The 20305-nt window shown below is 43.1% G+C and overlaps 1 protein-coding gene across 2 annotated transcripts in view; it reads left to right on the forward strand.

The window, feature by feature from the left end:
• Positions 1–18912, forward strand: part of LOC134525007 (D(2) dopamine receptor) — a 33354-nt gene extending 14442 nt beyond the window's left edge. The window contains exons 2-9 of one of the 2 annotated variants that reach the window (XR_010073661.1): positions 6746–7058; positions 10059–10168; positions 10681–10817; positions 11503–11693; positions 12563–12649; positions 13302–13638; positions 14189–17859; positions 18731–18912. Coding sequence is in view for 1 of the 2 variants with exons in the window: in XM_063355409.1 (XP_063211479.1) it covers positions 6777–7058; positions 10059–10168; positions 10681–10817; positions 11503–11693; positions 12563–12649; positions 13302–13638; positions 14189–14382 (1338 nt within the window). In the remaining variant the exon portion in view is untranslated. Of the gene's footprint in view, positions 1–6745; positions 7059–10058; positions 10169–10680; positions 10818–11502; positions 11694–12562; positions 12650–13301; positions 13639–14188; positions 18710–18730 lie in introns of those variants that run through there. The other variant, XM_063355409.1, reaches the window with a different exon arrangement.
• The last annotated feature ends 1393 nt before the right edge of the window (positions 18913–20305 follow it).

Consider the following 20305-nt stretch of genomic DNA (forward strand, 5'->3'; position numbering starts at 1 on the left):
ATAGCACTTCTGAGCACTTACAGGAGGAAGTGCTTAGATTAGGTGCTTTACAACACACTCCAGGGGGACATATGCACGCTTTCTAGTAGGAAGATCCAATTAGGTATTACGCAAGACCAAGTGAAATGCAGAAATGTTTCTGAATCCGAAGTGAGCAATAACTGTGGCCTTGCACTTGTATTTCAAATAACAATGGAAGCTTTTCAGGAGGCTTTTGCAAGGAGCTGATGGGAAGAACTGTTGTATTGGGTAGATACGAAGGTTGCACAGTGCTGAAGATAGAATTCAGCGCCTCCAAAAAAACCCAGCCTTGTCCGGATCTTTGTCTCTAATTTCTGTACCTCTAGGTGCAGAGGTAGCTAAGCCTACTGCTTGTGTAGTCTACTTACTACTAGAGACTGACTTACCACTAAGAAAACGCAAGGAGCGTTGAAAGTTAAGTTTGCCCAGTACTGCCTTCTGAAGAGATACAGTCAGTGCTCAAAACTGCTCCAAATGTAATTACTGCCAGGACCTCATCAGTCATGACTGTCAAATCCCTGCTGTATTTGCATGTACTACTCAGTGCCTGGGAGAGTCGGGTGTATTTAGAGCCACTAAGACTTCACTTATTATGTTCAGTGCATCAGCTGATCCTGGAGTGTCAGATGCCAGTGGCTGGGATTTTTCGTCAGCGTTAGCAGAGGCAGTAGGTACTACGGTCCTCAGGTTGAGATGGAATTTACCATCTTTTCCTAATTCCTGACCTTTCCTTGTGCTTCTCAATGTCTGCAGGCACTGTCCCCTGCGCAGAACTGGATGGGAAGAGATTCTTACTCACTGCTAGCTGTTACACACCTTCCTTGCTCTCCAGCGAGCCATGACGAGGAATTCACAGCACCAATTATAAATTCTGGGTTTACATAAAGAAAATAGTGAAATTACTCCAGAAGCTGCTTTCCTTTGCACAGAGCTCCTGAACAGGGAAACTTCAAACACGCTTTCCCCTTCCCTTTCTCTTCCACCACCTCCCTACTCCCAAAGAATATGTTATTTCCCTTGATGGGAATGCCTCAGTCACATTCTCAGCGGAGCCAAGTAAACAGCATCAAGAAGCATCTTCAGGGCAGAAGGGATGTCAGTTTGACAGCTTTCCTGTGGCCCATTGATTCCAGGATTTCAGAGGAAAATGACAATATTCAGGGAGGCACTGTACTGTGCAAATTTCACTTAGACATTGATTTCTGTGAAACAGAAATGCCTTTGGAGCAAATCTGTCTTTAAACACCTTTCTCACACAGTCCTAGGCTAGACTTTCAGTAACCTGGTGGGTACGTCTGGGTAGCAGCAATTAGAAGGAAACGGGTGATCTGGCAAGAACTGCACGCAAGAAATACCTTGGGAAAGGGAGATAGAGACTGTTCTGAGGCTGCTGTGGAAACGGTGGATCTGCCATCAGAATATTGTCGCTGGCGGCTTTCGCTGTTGTTTTCCTGTTAGGTCTACAGAGAGTTCAGTCAGAGGCATTCTGGGAATCAGGAGTCCCAAGATTAGCAGCCCAGATTAGCTCCAAAGGCCACAGATCTTTACCAAACAGAAACCAGATGCTGCAGTGACATGCATCAAAGGGTCTGCTAGACACTGATGCTAGCTCAGGATCAGGCCTTCGAATATTTTATCCCTGAGGGTGTTTCTAAGCAGAGTAAAAACCTAAAAGTGTGTTACACCTTTGCTATTTCTGAAAGAAAAAAAAAAAAAAAAAAAAAAAAAAGGCATTTGCACTGAATCAGAGTATCTCTAACCTAGCACAGCACTAGGAAGAGCCGAGGGCAGCCCCGGGATACTATTCAAATGCAGGCAAGCTTTAGGTATGAGTTTCCGCTGGAGCCTTTTACCTTCTGCTTTCTGGTGAGCTGTCTGGTACATCCATCTCTGCTTAATACACATTTCATGTTTCAGATCTTGCCAGAAAGACAAACAGTTTTGCTGCTGCCAGTTGTGAACATTACACATTTGCCAGGGAGATGTCATGCTTTTTTGCCACAAGTGTAATTAGATGATCAATCATGAGGAGCCAAGGAGAAATACCGGCATTGCAAACAAACATATTTTTCAGTTTGCTTTCTGAAAAGAAGGGGGAGTTAACTACAAAGGAGAGAAAAGATCTGGCTCTGCATTCACAGCATCTGTCCTGGCTCCCTTTTCCCCGTCATTTCCAGCAGGGAGTAGCAGCCAGACAGCAGATTTCCTCCAGTTGCTGGAAGACAACTGGAACGCATGGGAACCTGTTGAGAGAGGCTGTTTTCCTCTGGATGGCAGACTGCTTCCCAGTTAGGCCATGCTTGACCAGGGGCACTCAAGCAAGTTAACGTAAGGGGGATTAGCAGAGCCTCGGGTGCGGACCGGACCCGACGGCAGGGGAGAGCAGCAGAGATGCTCGGTGCGATGCAGGCATGTTGCTGCACTGCTGGCATCACACACAGGGCTGCAACCTTGCTGCTTTGTCCTGCCCTTGACCTCTCAGTAAATCCGCATCTGGATTAGCTCAGCCACACTAAAAATCTGCGTGGACTCTGTATGGGAATTAAAGTGGCTTTACTGTAGTTAATTCACAAAGGAATTTGTTCCATTTCAGGACTCTACCCACATCTGCATCCAAAGCCTCAGCTAAAACTGAGACTCTGTTCTGCCTTGTTTACAGGGATAGAGAAACTCAACAAGATCCCACAGGTCAGGGCATAGCGAGGTGCTATTTGTACTACTTTTTCTCTGCATTTATGATCCCTTCCCTTTGCCTCCATACGAAAATGCAGGTCCCTGGTCAAACACAGTAAAAATCACTTTATTTTCTAGTCACCTTTTAAAGCAGTTCTTTCTTCTCTACTGAGAAACCGTCAGCAGTAAAATAATAAGTGCTATTAAAGCAGTACTGAAAACTCACAAGACACTCTAATGGCCACCATAATGCTTCCAAGTGATGCCAGTTCTGTGGCTGGAGAAGTTAAGATTATTTTTAGGACTGAAAACTCAAACTCTCAAAAGTTAGGAATTAACAGAGTTGTCCATGTAGTTGTAGTTTTGTACCAGTACCATATGGATATGTACCAGATACAGACTTTAATTGCAAGATCACAAATTACATAGTCTTTTTGTTTCCCTATTTCATGCAAAACATTTGGAACTTCTTTTGTGTTTCATTTTCACAAATTAAAACTTTTTTTTAAATAGAAACACCAAACCCTTTTCATTTTTACAATGTTCAAATGTAATCTTTTAACTTTCCTCATGATGATCAACTGCATGAAAAGACAAAAATTATTGCTGTAAAAGCAGGTCTACTGAAAGAAAAAAAAAAAACCTTGCAGAAGCTGCAGAAGGGAACAGAAGAGGATTTTTGCTCGCTTTATCCAGGGCCTTCTATATCCACCCTAACCCCCATCAAGTAAACGCCCAATAGATGGACATGAGAGATTAGCTGTATATAGTTCTTCCAACTCCACCACTGAGTTGCAATGGCCTGTAAAATGAGCAGGGCTAGATTTCCCGTGTACATCCCTCACCCCTGTCTCTAGCTTTTTCCCCGTGAAGCACAATTCTGTTTTGTGAACTGCAGTCAGAGCTCAGAAGGAGCCAGAACAGGACCAAGGGGCTGATCCTGCAGATATCAAATCATTCCACTCCTTTTATTCTTTTAAGATATTTTTCCATGTTCCTGCTTTTTTTTTCCATCCTGCATTTTATGCATGTTTCTGCCTTCTCTAGAGAGTTTTGCATTATCAAAGGGCATCAGGAGAAAAGAAAAAACGGTTGCTGCATTTAGCATTGATTTTCCCCCTTCACTCTGAGTCACATAAGCTAACATTTAATTAATTTCTGACACTTTGACAGTTTCTAAGAAGACATTTGTAGAGCTATCAAGTGCCGCTGATAGCACTGTCAGACAGACACTTTTTGAATTATCAGCTATTAAGGACCCATATGCAACAAATTTCCAAGGATTATTATACAAATTGTTCTTTGAATGAGAAAAGCACACAAAAGCTCAGTGAAACATAAAGAAACCATTGTTCCCGGGTGAATTTGATATTTGCAAATGTTTTGCTATTTTGATCACTTACATGGTTTAATAAATTGAATTCACTTTTTCTTTTATTAAGAAAATTAAATGCCCTGGTTTAGGATGTCTGAGAACATGGCCAGGTTTTCAAATCGCAGTGGTCTTTATGGAGATACAGCTTGAGAAACACGGAATACTTGCTTTTAGGAAGTGCTGAGCAGTGAATGAAGCCCTTTCAAAACCTCTCAAACCAGAAACCTCAAAATCAAAGTAGCCAAAATCTCCAGTTGCTTTTACGCAACTCTTGCCTTTACTCTTTGATCATGGTCTCTGATATGTCACCATTTCTTGATGTAATGACTACTTCAGGCCCAGGTACAGACCTCGATACTTTGCTTTTAAACACACAACCAATCCTGGCAAGGGGCTGAAATGATCGATGTGGATTATACCATTTCAGAGACCCTCCGCAGCTGTGGGTGCAGTTCGGGTATGACAACTCTGTTTTTGCTGGCCTCACCACACTCATTTACCAGCTGACAAAGCAGCTCCGTTTCAACAAATGGGACAGAGCTGTTTCACCTCACTCAGTGGCACAGCTATGATTTGAAGTTAGCATTTGTCTGCCTCTGCTGTACACCAGAGTCCTGCTGTTATTATCAGACTACTCCACTTGCTCATCCTTGGAGCATCTGGCATTAATGGTTCTGGTGAGCTCAGGGGACCTATCAGCTCACACAGTGAAAATCAGCTCAGTGCTCCCCTCCCCGTGGCCTTTGTGGCTCTCTGAAAGGCAGACTCAGGTGCACGCCAGTCAGATCTGAGCATGTCCAGTTCTGCCTGTACTGCCGGCTCAGTTATGCAGAGAACAGGGATGATCTGCACACTGAGGCAATACTCATATTTTAGTCCCTACTCCTTCAGCAAACACACATTGTGTGGCAATTCTTTCTTTTTTGAAGTGTGTAGAAACTCCAGCAGGACCCAGACATGGTGTGGAAATACCCAGATGATGATGCCAACCGTCACAAGCACCCACTGCACAAATCCTGCCCTGGGAGCTCTTTAGTGAGCCCAACCTAAGCAAGACCGCACAGCCAGGAAAGTCCTTCCAGTATGCCAGAGCCTGAGGCCAAATAAACTACAGTCTCATTGCAAATATAAAATTTGTTTTTCATACGCTGGCACCAGACAAAAACCCCAATACAGACAACCTGCTGACAAGGCCTGCATGATGCAGCTTAACTTTTAGCCAGTTTCTTACAATGTGGACATATGTGCAGTTGGATGCCAATGATCTAGGGGTATGCAGTCCTGATACCACTGCTTTGCATCACCTGTTGCCATAAAATCCATATAACCTCATGGACATTCATGCACCTTCAATAGCCTGCACCATACAGAAATATGACCTAAGAGATATCAGTTCTGCTGTAGTCTATCATCAGAGCAGAAACCATAACCTTCCCTTCACGCACCACATCCCAAGCGTTAGCTTTGTTTATACATCGCCCTTGGTAGAGAGTAGCTTTTTGCTGCCTGCATTTGCAGCTAATAACTCACAAACCTCTATATCCAGACAGCAACAGTTCTTTGGAATATTGTTTCCTCATCTTTGTTCAGTTCACTTTCATTCTTCTTCCTCGTCATCCATAAGAAATGCCTGTGAGCCTGGGACCCGATCCATAGCCAGTGGAAACCAAAGGAAGGCCTCTTGGAGACAGCCCCCTCACCATGTGCCGAAAACGGCCCAGCTACGGAAGCAGAGCACAGAAGCAATCCTGGGAGACAGAAAAAATCCAAAAGACTAAAAGACACTTGCAGTTGCCTTTGCTATGCCTGGATAAAACAAACACAAAAGCCTAAATAGGTTCTAGGACACTCTACAGGAAAAACCATGATTTGTTATAAGCTACCTTTGAACCTGTGCACAGCATGCGGCCATTGGCCAGGGAAGAAGTGATGGTTTGGCATGATGCCACAGATTTCCAAGGAGACCTGTCTTCCCAGTGGCAGGAGCTGCAGAGGCTGGGCTGTGGGATGGCACCCAGTCATGCCCCCACCATGTTCCATGTTCCCCTTTGCATTGCAACCTCACTGAGGGAATGGCGGAAGGCAGGCACAGACCAGCCCTGACTTCAAAACTGCTACTGTCAGCTTTCATTATCATCACAATTGGGTTCATAGGGGTTTTTTTGGTTTGGTTTTTTTTTTATTTCCCTGCTGGAGAAAAAAAAATAAGGAAAAGCAAAGGAAAAAAAAGGGGGAAAAAGGAACACAGCCCAAAGCCCCATGGAGCACATGACAAATAAACAAAGTGAGTGATGGCATATCTGCCCTGAACTATGCCCGCCTAACATGGAGCAGTTAGCAGTTAGGGATTGTCAGGGAACAGACGCAAAAGTCCCGGGCACTCTGGGTGAATCGGCTGCAACACAGAGTAGCCGATATCTTTGACCAGAGAAATCTGGTGGATGAACTGGAAATAGAAACTAACTTCTTGAATCCCTGCCTAGGTATCTGACCATCAGTTCAGCCTCCTCTCTAGGTCTTCATCGCATTTCCAGTCAATCAACCATTTGCACACAGGAAATCAGGGTAGGGGAACAGGCTCCAGAGAATCCCAAGAATGAGCTAGCACATGTGTAATTGTTTTATTGTTATTTTACATGTTGGCCTTTGACTGTCTTTTCAACATCTTTGTGTCAGGGTGGAGCTGGAACCTGGCACTTTTACGTCCATGGATCCCCTAAACCTCTCTTGGTACAACGGTGACATTGGTGACAGGAACTGGAGCAAGCCGCTCAACGAGTCCGATGCAGACCAGAAGCCTCAGTATAACTACTATGCCATGCTGCTCACCCTCCTCATCTTTGTCATCGTTTTTGGCAATGTGCTGGTGTGTATGGCTGTGTCCAGGGAAAAAGCCCTTCAGACTACCACTAATTACCTGATCGTGAGTTTGGCAGTGGCAGATCTCTTGGTAGCAACCCTGGTCATGCCTTGGGTGGTCTATCTGGAGGTAGGTGACCCAGTTTTCTTTTGCAGTACTGAATGTTTCTGGTGAATGGGGATAGAGAGAGAAGGTTTAGCAGCCTGGACATCGGCTATTTCAAGGCCTCCCGAATTTCTCGAAACAAAAGCATTTTTAATTTGCTAACAGTTGGTCGGATTTTTCCAGGAAATCGACATGATAGCAGATGACAAGCTAACTTGAAAATGCACTGTTGTTCAGAGGACTAATTTACTAAATCCAATTGCATTGAAAAGCTGGCCTTTAAATAGAGGGATCAAGAGTGAAAGGACCCCAATTTTGTTTTCAAAACTACATAGGTGAACTGTTCATTCCCAAGCATAAGAATGAGGCTGCAACAACGTCATGGGTGTCACACTAATAAACTCCATCAAAGCGTAATGAAACCCGTATTTCTGAAGGACGACAGGAGGACAGTACTAAGAAGAGCAGGCAATTGTAAAAGCAGGATGTAAATCCAAAGCTTTTATGTCACTATATACAAGAGAAACATAATTGCAGCTGAGCTACTTTTCAAATTGCTGCCGTTAGCATGTCGTTTGGTACAAAAGAGTTCTATACTTCTGCATACAGAGCCATATTTGAGTGGCGCTGTGGTTTGTGAAAGCCAAATACTCCCAAGTCTGCCACCCGTTTACTTGATGGCAAATGACTCTTGCAACAGCATGTAGCCTGAAAGAATGAAATGCATCTCTAAAGGAAAGAATAAGAGAAGCTACGCAGCCCCTCTCCCTTGGGCCCCTTTGCTGGCTTGCCCGTGTTCTTCAGTCAGCTGAGAACTGGCGTGCCGGTGGCAATCACAACCAAGAGAGAATGAATGGTGGTGAGAGAGCATAAGACTGGAACTATACTGAGTGTACAATTAATTTTCAGGCACTTGTTTATGAGAGAAAATGATAAAACAAAGAGGAGAGCAGGGGAAGAAGCCATAATCAATTATACCATTAAGTATTAACGCAAAGCAAAACAAACCCACTGACATGACATAGACTGTCAAGAAACCACAATACTAATTATCACTCTAGTTAATTATCGTTTTCATGGCACTTTAAAAACGTAAAACATTATGCATCTGCTAAAGCTTATTAACATGACCACAGCCCGGTTGCGATTGTAGGCAATGCCTCTTAGACTAGTTATGCTCTTCTATTATATTCCTCTTTTGCGACAACCCATTTTAAGCAGAGGCTTTTGCTCTGAGAAGCTCTTGCTCTCTTAGGCCCAGGTAGGAGAGTCTCTCAGACACTTCTTATTTTAACGTGAAAGAATAAAGCGCAAATCGTGTAAGATACTTTCCCCTGTCTGGGCTCCTGGGTACGTGGAGTTGGTGTGGAACCTCACCTTCCTTAATCTGCCAAGTAGGACAATCAGGCCTTTACATCTGAATTTACTTTTGCCCTTTTCACTCTTATCCACACTCTGCTAAACCGACTGCTAGCTTGAAGCAACAAAAAACATGACAAATACTTGCTGAGAGAGAAGGAGCCATTGGACTGACGTGGATTAGGCACACTGTGGTCCCTCTCTGGGTCTGCAGTCTGAAATCAAAACTGGCCAGAACCCTTTGTTCTGTAAGTATCTTCATTTATTTTTTTTAGGATTTGTGTCACAACCTCGGACAAATAGGAACGTCAAAAGGAAACCCTTTTAAAAAAATCAGCCTTCTTGCAAACAAATCTTCTACCTCCAACTTTCTGAGGTTTCTCCTACATTAATGAAAGCACTAAGAGAAAGAACTGCTGCAGTTCACAGCATCTCCCATAAATTTAAAACTATACGTTCATGAAGCTGATTTTGCAGAAGCTTATAGCTGGCTGGAAACCTTTGCCTTTGGGCAAATTCTCATCAAAGTTACTGATGTAACTGTCTCTTAAGTGCTTTTTTAATCACTGAGTATTCATCTGTCACTCAGGCTTCAATGCAGTCATTCTTTTTTCTTTATGCTGCCTATGGTTATGTATATCAGAGCAGAAATAACTGAAGAATAGATATCTTATTCATTCTATTTTCAAATGCAGTAGGACTCTATTTTTATTAGAGGGAAATATACCTTTTTCATCACATGTCAAATACAGCAGTCCTAATAATTGCTATTAAACTTAATTGGCAAAGTTCAGTTTCAATAGCAAGATATGTGAAGAGAAAAAGGCTATTGGTAACTGGAAGTGTTATCATTAGTTCTTTGTCTTTATTACAACATGTAGCATGTCAAAGACTTTTCACTCTAAATTAAATAAATTTCCTTCACCAAAAAAACAAAAGGAGGAATTTCTACGTTGATTTTTTAAACTGAAAAATGAAGGAAACTCCTGCTTCTCTACTGCTGATCTTTGCTAGCTATAATTGCAAAAGAGTGTCTAATAAAAAGCCGTAAGTACAATTAGAGGTGCTCAGGATATAAATTTAATGTATTTCATAGAATCATAGGGTTGGAAGGGACCTCTGGAGATCATCTAGTCCAACCCCCCATTTCCTTTCTAATACTTCTTTGCAATGCTTCAAGACCTGTTTAAGCTCCTACATAGTTCACTCTGAGGACACTTGCACTCCCTCATGTCATCGGAATATGAGCCCAGGTTTGTGTTTGCTGTTAGGGCTGTCCAACTCAGTACAGAGTAACAGGATGGAATTAGGAAGGACAAAAAAATCCCATCAGCCCTCAGGAAACGCTCTAAGAAATGGTTTGGATGGAGCAGAGTACTTCCTTTGCGGCCATGCCATCGTTTGACACCTTTAGACTAGACAGGAGAAAGCCCTTGAAGGCACTCAATGGCAAACAATCCTACTTGATGCAGCATGTGACTGATTACATATGACCCGATTCCAGCTGGAACTTCTGTAGACAAAATTTGAATCCCGCTTGAACCAGCCGAACTCCAGCTACAAGCAAGCGTCTGTGTCTTTGTGCAAAATCCTCCCTTTAGACCCTCTCATTAGCTGTGCATTCTCAGTGAGTTCTTTTACTGACCTTATACTCTCTCTTTACAGGTGGTCGGGGAGTGGAGGTTTAGTCGGATCCACTGTGATATCTTTGTAACCCTTGATGTTATGATGTGTACTGCCAGTATCCTCAACCTCTGTGCCATCAGCATTGACAGGTGAGGGCTCCATGGCAGCAAGTTGTATCAAACCCACAGCAGCAAGTCGTGGCCATCTTTATATGGTCTAATTTTACCTGTAACACAGAGACTTGAAAATGCTGAGAGCTAGTGGTGTTGACATCTCTTGAAGAGTGATTTAGAGGACCTAAACGAGGTCTGAGCAGGGATTCCATCAGAAGCAGACATAGAAACACTGGTCTCAAGAATGTAAATGGAATTGTCTGTATACGTCCCCATTAGTTCAGTCCTTCTGTTTATATACTTTAATAGCAAAGCGATCATCAGTGGGAAGGCAGCAGCTCAGAGAGTGTGGAAGAAAAATGCTGACCCCAGCCTCGTGCCTTCCAAAACAAGGAATGCAGACCCCTTGGAGATTCGTGAAACCTGACTTGCCCTATATTCTCTTGCTGGACCAGGCTCTCAGACACAGTAACTAGGTGTAATTTCCCACAAAGTTTGTCAGCGCTGGCAGAATAACAATAAACTGTATTTGTATGTTCACACTGCAGGTACACAGCAGTAGCAATGCCAATGCTGTATAATACCCGCTACAGCTCGAAGCGCAGGGTCACAGTCATGATTGCTGTGGTCTGGGTGCTTTCATTTGCCATCTCCTGCCCACTCCTCTTTGGCCTCAACAACACAGGTGAGTTGTGATGCCACCTGCAGCCAGCTATTGGCATCTTTCTGGCTTTAGTGGGTTCCCAGATAGTCTTCTGTTACAAGTCAGGAATAAACATGGGGATCAGGTTTTAGGTGTGTTGGGATGTGTCCGTCTCTGTTTCAGGTCTCCTCTCCTAGCGTCATCCCAGACTATTTCTGTCAGCTGCTTCTGGATCCGTTTCATCTCTTGCTGTTCCAGACCAGTGTTTTAGACACATCAGAACTGAGGTTGTGTAGAAGTTTACACAGCACTCATCAATGTTACATTAACATTTGTCCACTACAAAAATCAAAACCTCTCTTACATTAAAACACATGAAAAGGAAAGTCATGGGACAAATAGCTTCACTGAGACAGGCAAGAAAGGAACCGGGAGTTCAGCCATCAGTTGCATAGGAAGACTCGATTGTATACAGCATGGGATTTGCAGGCTTCTAGTTAGAAGGCAAGCAATATCCAGGGTCTTCGGGTCGTATGTGACTCCCTGTGACCCAAGGGGAGTTTGCTGTTCTGGTACCACTTCCAGCTGACGCAGTGGTCCCCCCTAGAACCCAAAGCTCTCACTCTCTGGGTACCTCTGTGCCTTCTGAAAGAGGGAGAGAAGAGGGGGAAGCCAGACCTGGCTCCTAGCAGCAGCGACAACAAGCCTGAAACTTTTTGTCTTCCAGACGAGAATGAGTGCATCATTGCCAATCCTGCCTTTGTCGTGTATTCCTCCATCGTCTCCTTCTACGTTCCCTTCATTGTCACACTGCTGGTGTATGTGCAGATTTACATAGTGCTGCGGAAGCGCAGGAAGCGCGTCAACACCAAGCGCAGCAGCCACGGCCTGGACTCGGACACGCAAGCCCCGCTGAAGGTAACTAGACCTCTGCCTTGCTCTCAGCAGTCTCCGTCCCTTCCCCTTCCTGCTCCGCTTTGTTCCCCAAAGCACGTCCTCCTTTCCCCAAACGGCACTGGCTGGACTAGGTGAAATACTGGATCACAAAGGTGAACGCTGTGTCCTGTGCCATTTTGGAGTCCCAGTCGCACAGTGGATTATCAGGTCACTGGCTGGTGCTTCACAGGCCTCCCTGGGTCTCAGGGGATGTTTCATCAGCAGATCTGCATTAGGAGCTGCTTCATTAACCAGGCTGCATTTCCTTTGGCTCTAAGTTTGGGTTAGTAGCCTGACTACAGGCTATACTATTTTCTGAGTCAGTCCTGCTGTTGTGATGAAGAAGTTCAATGGAAATTGTTTGCGTGGCTGGGGTGCAAACTACATCGCTGGTAATGATACCTCTGCAGTGAAAACAGCCTCTCAGAGCATGAGATATGTGTGTAAGTGGAGTCCAGCTGAGCGTGTTAAGTGCGAGACTGCTTGTCAAAACGCTACTCTCGTGGCACATGCAAAACAAGCAGTAGGAATGTATAGTCCCAGAGGCGCTGCCTCCAAATTGCGTTGCCTCAGAGGCCAGTGCCATGCCGAGCAAAGAAGGCAGCGAGAGAGGGACAGACAGAAACATTAGCAGATCTTTGCGGTTTCCTTCCTTTGGTGAAAAGCATAAGGGATACTTGCCTCCATCACTGCTTCTTCAGAGTAGTTTTCCATCATTCTTAGCACCATAGTCACACTGATTAATTTCTGCTTCCTGCCCTGTGTTTGTATTTCCACGTGCCTCCCTTACCAGCTTCCCTTCCCAATTAATATCTGCTTGTGTAACCTCTGAGCTGGTGCTTGCCCCTTAGGACAAATGCACTCATCCAGAAGACGTCAAGCTCTGCACAGTTATTGTGAAGTCCAATGGGAGTTTCCAAGTTAATAAGCGCAAAGTGGTGAGTGTTACAGAGAAGTCGTAGCTTTTCAGAGCATTTAGCTTTCCCCTTTTCGCCTCTCAGGCCACAAAATGAATTTATGTAGGGTGGGAGAAAAATAAACTAAGAATAAAGGTTACCATTCAATCTTAAAATTTAAATATTCTTCCCATTCCTTAGAGTGAAGCAGGGGGTTTAAGATCATAGAGCTCAAAAAGCCAGACTAAGCTCACCTAAAGATCAGCTGTAAAAGCCATGACATTTTAACATTTTCTGTCTTTGATTTTCTTCTCCTCTCTGTTATTTATTTTAAGTCTTGGACCGCATTGGCTTTGTTGGGTTTTGCTTGTTGATTTCGTTTTTATTTATTTATATTCTGAAAATGAAATAAAATCTACAGGGAGCGGAGACAGTGTCTCTCCCATTTCTTAGCCTCTTTGTGCAATAACGGAGAGTCAATCACTGCAGTTCTGTTGATCCCATCTACCCAAAAGTATTCTTATCTGTAAACACTTTACAGGCCATTCTCCAAGCACCTACCAAAAACGTAGGGAGGGAGAAGAGGGATTGATTGTTCTTCAACATCATCCAGCTTCACTCTGTAAGGAATGTTCGTTGCTCCTCTCTGTATATTTATCTGTCTTTGTGTTGCGGACATTTGATTCTTGTCCAGGAGCCGGAGAGTCACATAGAAGATATGGAAATGGAGATGGTGTCCAGTACCAGTCCCCCTGAGAAAATCACCATCAAACCAGCGGCACCAAGTAACCATCAGTTGATTGTGCCAGTTGCTTCTAATCAGGGCACCAACTCAACCCTGCAGGCCTTGGACAGCCCTGGGAAAATAGAGAAGAATGGACATGCCAAAGAAACACCCTACACAGCCAAGGTCTTTGAGATCCAGTCTATGCCAAATGGCAAGACAAGGACCTCTCTCAAGACTGTGAGCAGGAGGAAACTGTCACAACAGAAGGAAAAGAAAGCCACTCAGATGCTAGCCATTGTACTTGGTGAGAGTGCACATTTGCTTCCTCTTGTGTTTCTGCAGAAAACCAATAGCTAGCCAGGATGAGGGTAGCCAGTCTGAATGTCCAGCGTAGACTATTTTTCCAGACCTCCACAGAAGTAGTTTCTGGATACGTTAGAGGATACGTAGGCAAGTAGGCAGGGTGCTGCCAATAGGAAGGCTACCTCCTTCCCAGCGCTGTACAAAAGGCTCAGAAAGCTGTCCATCTGTGGGGTGCTTGGACTGCCAAAAGACAGCTAGGTGCAGGGGCAAGAGAGCTCATGGGCTTTCTGGAACACAAAAGGCAGCATAGCTCAGAAAGAAACTGGCATCTCTGAAGGCCAGATTTTTTGATGCAACTGTCCTAATTATCCAAAAAGTTCTTTAATACCTGGATACTCAGAATATAGACTATGAGACCTAACAGACAAACAGAAGGCTTATTCCTTAGGGAAACATTTTTCTTTTATGCCAAAACATCCTCACTGTTCTTATAGTCTCAAAATTTGTCCAGCTTTCAGCAATCAAAATCTGTCTCTTTCCTTTTCCCCCAGGTGTTTTCATCATCTGCTGGCTCCCATTCTTCATCACTCACATCCTGAACATGCACTGCGATTGCAACATCCCCCCAGCAATGTACAGCGCCTTTACGTGGCTTGGATATGTCAACAGTGCTGTCAACCCAATTATTTACACCACCTTCAACATTGAATTTCGTAAGGCTTTCATGAAGATCCTCCACTGTTAAAAGTAAAAACAGCAACCGCATTTTTAAGAATGAGAAAAAAGAAACCAATGCCATTCACGCACACAAATGGGCAGCCATGGAGAGGTCTCGAGCTCTTGTATTGGGCATGAGGCCTAAAGTGTTACACCACTGCCATGCCCATGCGCCTCTTGGTGGGGATGTAACGAGGGCCTTCATGTGGGAGGTCCTCTCATCCCTCAAGGTGATCTTTGGATTCTGGGACACCAATCCCAAAGGCACTTTTCAGAGCTACCCTCACACTGTGTTTAAAGCGGAAGCAAAAATCAAGGCATACTCACTTGATTCTTGCCTGTGGCCATCTAACCTTGAGTGCATTAAACACAGACAGAGCCATGTGAAGGTAGCGATAGGTCACTGCCGCTACTGGCTTGCGTGTTACGTCATTGATACAATTCTCACCAAAGACAAGACCATCTTTTCCGCTTTACAATAGGAGCCAGACAGAGCTTGCGGAAACTCCATGCAATAGCTTTGCCTTCACCTCGAGCTGACTTACCCAGTATTAAACTCCTGAAGCCTTGAGAAAAAACTTTAAGAGGTCCCCAAGCGGGCTAAGAAGGTTCTGCCACCTACAGATCCAATCCCTGCAACAATGTGGGCCTACAAGCAACAGGCAAAAGGAAGAAGGGGAGCATAAGTCTCATGTGGGACCAGTACATCAGTGTAAATATGAATAAATGAGTTGAACAGAAGCCCAAGCCAAAAAATAGAAGGAGAGAAACTAAAGAAATTATATGCATGGTACACATTCAGATCAAACAGGACACCAACTGTCATCTATCATCAGCCAGCCCAGCAGCAATTTCTGCCCACCAGCATTTCATCTCCAGTCTCTTACAAGAAGTTAAAAAACTAGGTGAGGAGTGTTAGTGTGGTGAATGTTTCCACGGAAACATGAAGACAGCGTGCCAGGTGAGGCATCTGCAGCCGTGTCCATCTCAGATGTGAACTTGAACAAGTCAGCTAAGTTAGGTCCAGTTCTTCTCACCTCACTTCAGGGTACCATGAAGCCAAGGACCACCTCAGATATGATTTGCCTATGTCTCTCAATAGAGAGAGCGCAGAATAACATCGTGCCTAGTTTAAATTAACAGTAAATGAGATAAAACTGTGTGTTTTAGAAAAAGCCAGAATAAAAGCCCAAGAGAGTCCCTAGCTGGACCCAATCCTGTGTCCGAGTTGGACTGTGGAAAGGTCTGGATGTTTCCAGCATCCCTTACCCTCTGATATCTATTTTTCACGCATTAAAACAATTGAAAACCTATAACAGCATAATTTTACCATGCTGACTCTGGCATTGCCAAATCCACACTGTACTTACTAATTATACTCAGTTCAAAATATATTTTGTAATACCTCTGTAAAGAAACTATAGTAAGATTAATAAAATGACATGGAAATAGGACTGGCTAGAAATTAATGTAGGATCTGGAGAACTAGATGATTACAATAGCCATATGCAGAGGCAGGCTCTGAAGTTCTAGTTACCTGCTGTTTTGTAAAGATGTTAAAATGCAATCTGGAGAGCAATATAATCCCTTTTCTCTCTATGCAGTGTGTGGAATATTCGCATAGTTTCTGCTTCAGGATAGATAAAGACCGCTGCCAAGGGGGGTCTTCTTTATTCTCTGGTTTTCCTAACAATGCTAACAAAGCATTTTCCTGTGGGATGGACTGCACTGGTAGAATGTGCTCCAGCTGTATATCGAGAAGAAATTATGCCAAGCAGCTATAACACATGTTCTCAGTTGTTTTCTGAAACTGAAACAGGACCCCCACCTTGATCCAAAAATTTCCATTCTAAACTTTGCATTCCTGGAAGAAGCCAATAGCCAGTGTTATTAGTATTTAGCCCATGGACTTGTATAACATTTAAACATGGCTCTTCAAGATCTGTTCACAGCTATAAATTTAAATAAAGAGTGATCCTACAGATGCCTAAATGTGTCCCAGCTTAGTGAGGGATTTTAGCATATACTCTCAGCAGAAATAGGTCCTATGTATTAACTGAATAGGAGAGTACATGCTTATCAGAGTGACATTTTATTGACATACATGAACTGGGTGTTACATGTTGCTGTCAGAACAAAGTGTTATGAATATGTAAGATGGGACCAGTCACTCTTCTGTCTTAGCATTGTAATGCATAGCTAGGAAACCTTTATAATTTGAGCTGTAATAGGATTACAGGCAAGGGGAAAAAACACTTCTTACAGAAGCACAGGAAACTTTCCAATCCTTTTTTAATCAGAAAATTGGAAACACTAACTCAAGAGATCTCAGGCACACGTTATCTGTTCTTTGTTTCCCCAATTTTAACTGAGCAAGTTTACTCAGTAATGAGAATCAACTCAGACTGCTATTACTTAAAAGATTCAAAGAATAATGTGAAGTCAGTAGGGGTTTATTGGTGGAAAAATAGTAACAAGCTACTGCTCAATTTTCTAACATATTTACAATCGCAAAGCAGAAAGGTGCCATTTGACTTAGTGAATTAACAGATGGGGAGCTGAATCAAAATAGAAAATAATATGCATATAGACAAAAAAAGCTCTAAAGCATTTGGAAGTTGCCATAGGTGATATTTGCCCTGTACTAAAACCTGGTGTGAGCCCTCAAAATAAGTGGAATGTGAATAATGTCTTAACTTTGTGCCATGATTCTATTTTGTGTTCAGTGTTAACCCAGGACAAAATCATCATCTTCAATACAGTGCACCTTGTTTGAAAATTTTGTTTCTGAATCTAGATGTGGAACATTGTAGCTCAACTCACCTGAGCAACTAGATGAATAACTCTTCCAAAACATCATGGAGGAAGAGAGCTGCTGAAAAAGGGCTTATGTCCTTCATACGTTTGCTAACTTGGACCAAAAAACCCAGGCGTTGTTTCCTAAACATTAAGTATTTTTTGGGAGAAATTACCTGCAGCCCATCGTTCATCCCAATGACATTTTAAGTCACTCATTCCTAATACTCCAAACTCAAAGGTATCTTGTGGGAATATCTGTATCCCCACTACCCTTGGAAAGGTGGTAATGTCATGTCTGTTCATCTCCTCTGCAGCAAGTTTTCATTTCCCATAAAACATCTACTCTTAAGGACAATAAACTAAAGCGCTTTCCACCCATGAATCAAGCCTTCATAACTCTCTTCAAGAGAGGACCAAAATTTATCATCATCTCTGGCTTTACAAAGAATAAACTAACGGCAAGAGCAAGGACAGTCTTTGCAATCTGTTTGTACAGCACCTGGCACAATGACAACTAGCCCGTAGTTGTGATGGAAGGTGTTTGTAGAAACTTCTGAAATTATGAGAAGTCTGTTGCATCATACAGGACTCTGAGGCCTCTTGCTCACAGATCTGAGTCTAGCAAATACAGTCCTCACTGCTACTTCCACTCTGGAAAAAATACTGCTTTCCCAAGGACTTCAGATGGTGGGACATGCTGATGATGGTAAGGGTACTGATATGTTTTTTAAAACACATTGCTGAGAAGATTTCGTTTCTTTGTTCCTGAAGAAGAACTTAAGACCCTTGCTATAGTCCCTATTTTGTGATTCATTATTTGTAACTGAAGCTTTAGTTCTGCTTACTGAGTCTTCCTGTTCCTGCTTTTCTTCCCTGTGATTCACAGCTCGCTGAAGCCCGCGGGGCTCTCTGCACCCCCTGAACAGGTTTTAATTAAGAAGCTAGCGAATTCTGCCTGCACTGTATTTGGCGCTTGCCTGCTTGCTCCCACTACAGTCATGATACTGTTTATCTTCCTGATTGAAGAGTAAACTAATTACAGTAGGTCTAACCAGCTTATTAAATCCTGCTGAAATAAAAAGGAAAACAGAAAAAAAAGCCACTACCTCTGTGGTGAAAATCTCCAGTGAAAACATGACTCCCTCAAGAGTTAAGAATGTATAATACCCATCACAAGTACATGTGACACCAACAAATGTCTTCATGCAGCACTGTAATTAAATAGAGACTTGCACAAGCTACCCTGATGTTATATGCTTATTTCGTTCTTTTTACCAGAAGCAGCAAACACTGGTGTTTAGCTGTAAGGCGTCAGACTCTAGGGACCTAGGTTATGCTATACATAGTGCACCTAACAGGAAAAGATGGCCTTCAGATGAGATCTTGCATTTTTTCTGACTTGCTTTTCAGATTAGTTGCATTTTTTCTTTCTCTCCCTTATTCCAGACTATCCTTAAGAATTCTAGCTTTTGTCTAGACTGAAGCTAGGTGAATCAGACATGGGAAAGAAGGGGTGCAGAAAGACACAGGCAGAAAATAAACTGTTCTTAAATGTATCCGTCTCTCTTCTCTTCTAGACAGAAGCAGACTGGGGAGGATTTGGAGGAGGAAGGGATGAAAAACAGATAAGTACCTAGCAAACAGCAGTCATGCTGGTACTCTGGCATCGCAACTGCTTCCTGTATTTACTTTTTGGCCATACTCATTCACATCTGGTCCATAGCAGTGCAGGTTCAAGACAAGGATCGAAAGCCACTGCTCTCACTGGGACACCGTTTGTCTACCTGAGCTGTAACAGTTGAGGGAAACAAATACATAGGAGTGAAACATAAGCACCAACCTGCATGAGTTTGGTTGGCAACAATAAACAGTTGTGTGGAATCTACAAACTCGCGATCTCTCTGCATGGAGAAAATAAATAGAAGCTGTTCAGACCACTATGGCACTGCAGACAATTTGTATGATAAATACAGTATTTTTAATGCTGTATTTTATGCAGAAGTTAATATGCCACAAAAAAGCAATTATGGACTTCACTTGGCTAAGCACACCCAATGTAAGAATTCACACGAGTGGGAGTATTTCAGCTGTCCATCTCTGTCACTTGGTCTTGCATAAAAGGTTTTGGTGAAGGCACTGCATGAAGCTGGCAGTGCTGACGGCGCACTGCAGCTGAGCCCTGTGTGGTAGCTTATGCCAAGGTTAAGTAACTGGCACGTGGAAGTTTTTTCCCTTTTGCATTTCACTTGACCTATATGCTGGAGAACGTCATTAATTCATTTAAGAATATTTATATTTATGTTGCACTTACTGTTGCACTGTTTCCTCAAGCTACCCACTGAAACGGTTGGTAATTATGCAAGAACGAATCCAACAGACACATGTGAACTCAGCCAGGCTTAGCCAGCACAACAGTATAACCTCAGCTTAGACTGCCACACAAATGCAGTTTGTGGATAGTTCTCTCCAAGATTATTTTCTTTATACAAAAAAGAAGAAAAAGAAAAAAAAAGAAAAGAAAAAAAAGAAAAAAAATCGCCTTCATACTGCTAGGGTAGAAAACTATGTATCCCCAGAACTAACAAACTGAAATTTCAGTTTAAGGGCCTTTCTGATCCTTGGCATGAACCAAAGGTCTTGGCCTACTAAGTTCTGAACCAACACAGAACAGAAAGATAATCCCTGCCGTGAAGTCTTCAGCTTAGACAGTAACCAGAACATGCAAAATGTAAGTTCAACTGATGCTTAATTCTCCTTGCTGTGTGATCCAACTCTATGCAACCATGACTGACAGAAAATTAGGTGCTCTCCACCCAACACAACAGAGTAAATGATAAACCAGGACGAAACAATGGGACACACACCAGCTTGTTTTTAGCGTGTCTGGCTGGGGCCTGTCAGGATAAAAGGCAGCTACTATGAGGTTCTCCCTTTCTAAGCCTGTGGACTACAAAACAACCCCAGAAACCACTGCCAGCAAGCACTGTTCACACCATTCCAAAGAAATAAAACAGAACTGATATGTCTATCTCCTGGGGCATTTGAGCGAGTCCTATAGTTTGAGGTCAGGCCTGACAGATTAATGGATATGCTTTCTTCTGCCTGTCTAGCAAAAAAAAACCAAACCAAAAAAAAAAAAAAGAGAAAACCAG

This window comes from Chroicocephalus ridibundus, chromosome 18 (genome assembly GCF_963924245.1).
Source record: "Chroicocephalus ridibundus chromosome 18, bChrRid1.1, whole genome shotgun sequence".
In the NCBI taxonomy this organism is placed as follows: domain Eukaryota; kingdom Metazoa; phylum Chordata; class Aves; order Charadriiformes; family Laridae; genus Chroicocephalus; species Chroicocephalus ridibundus.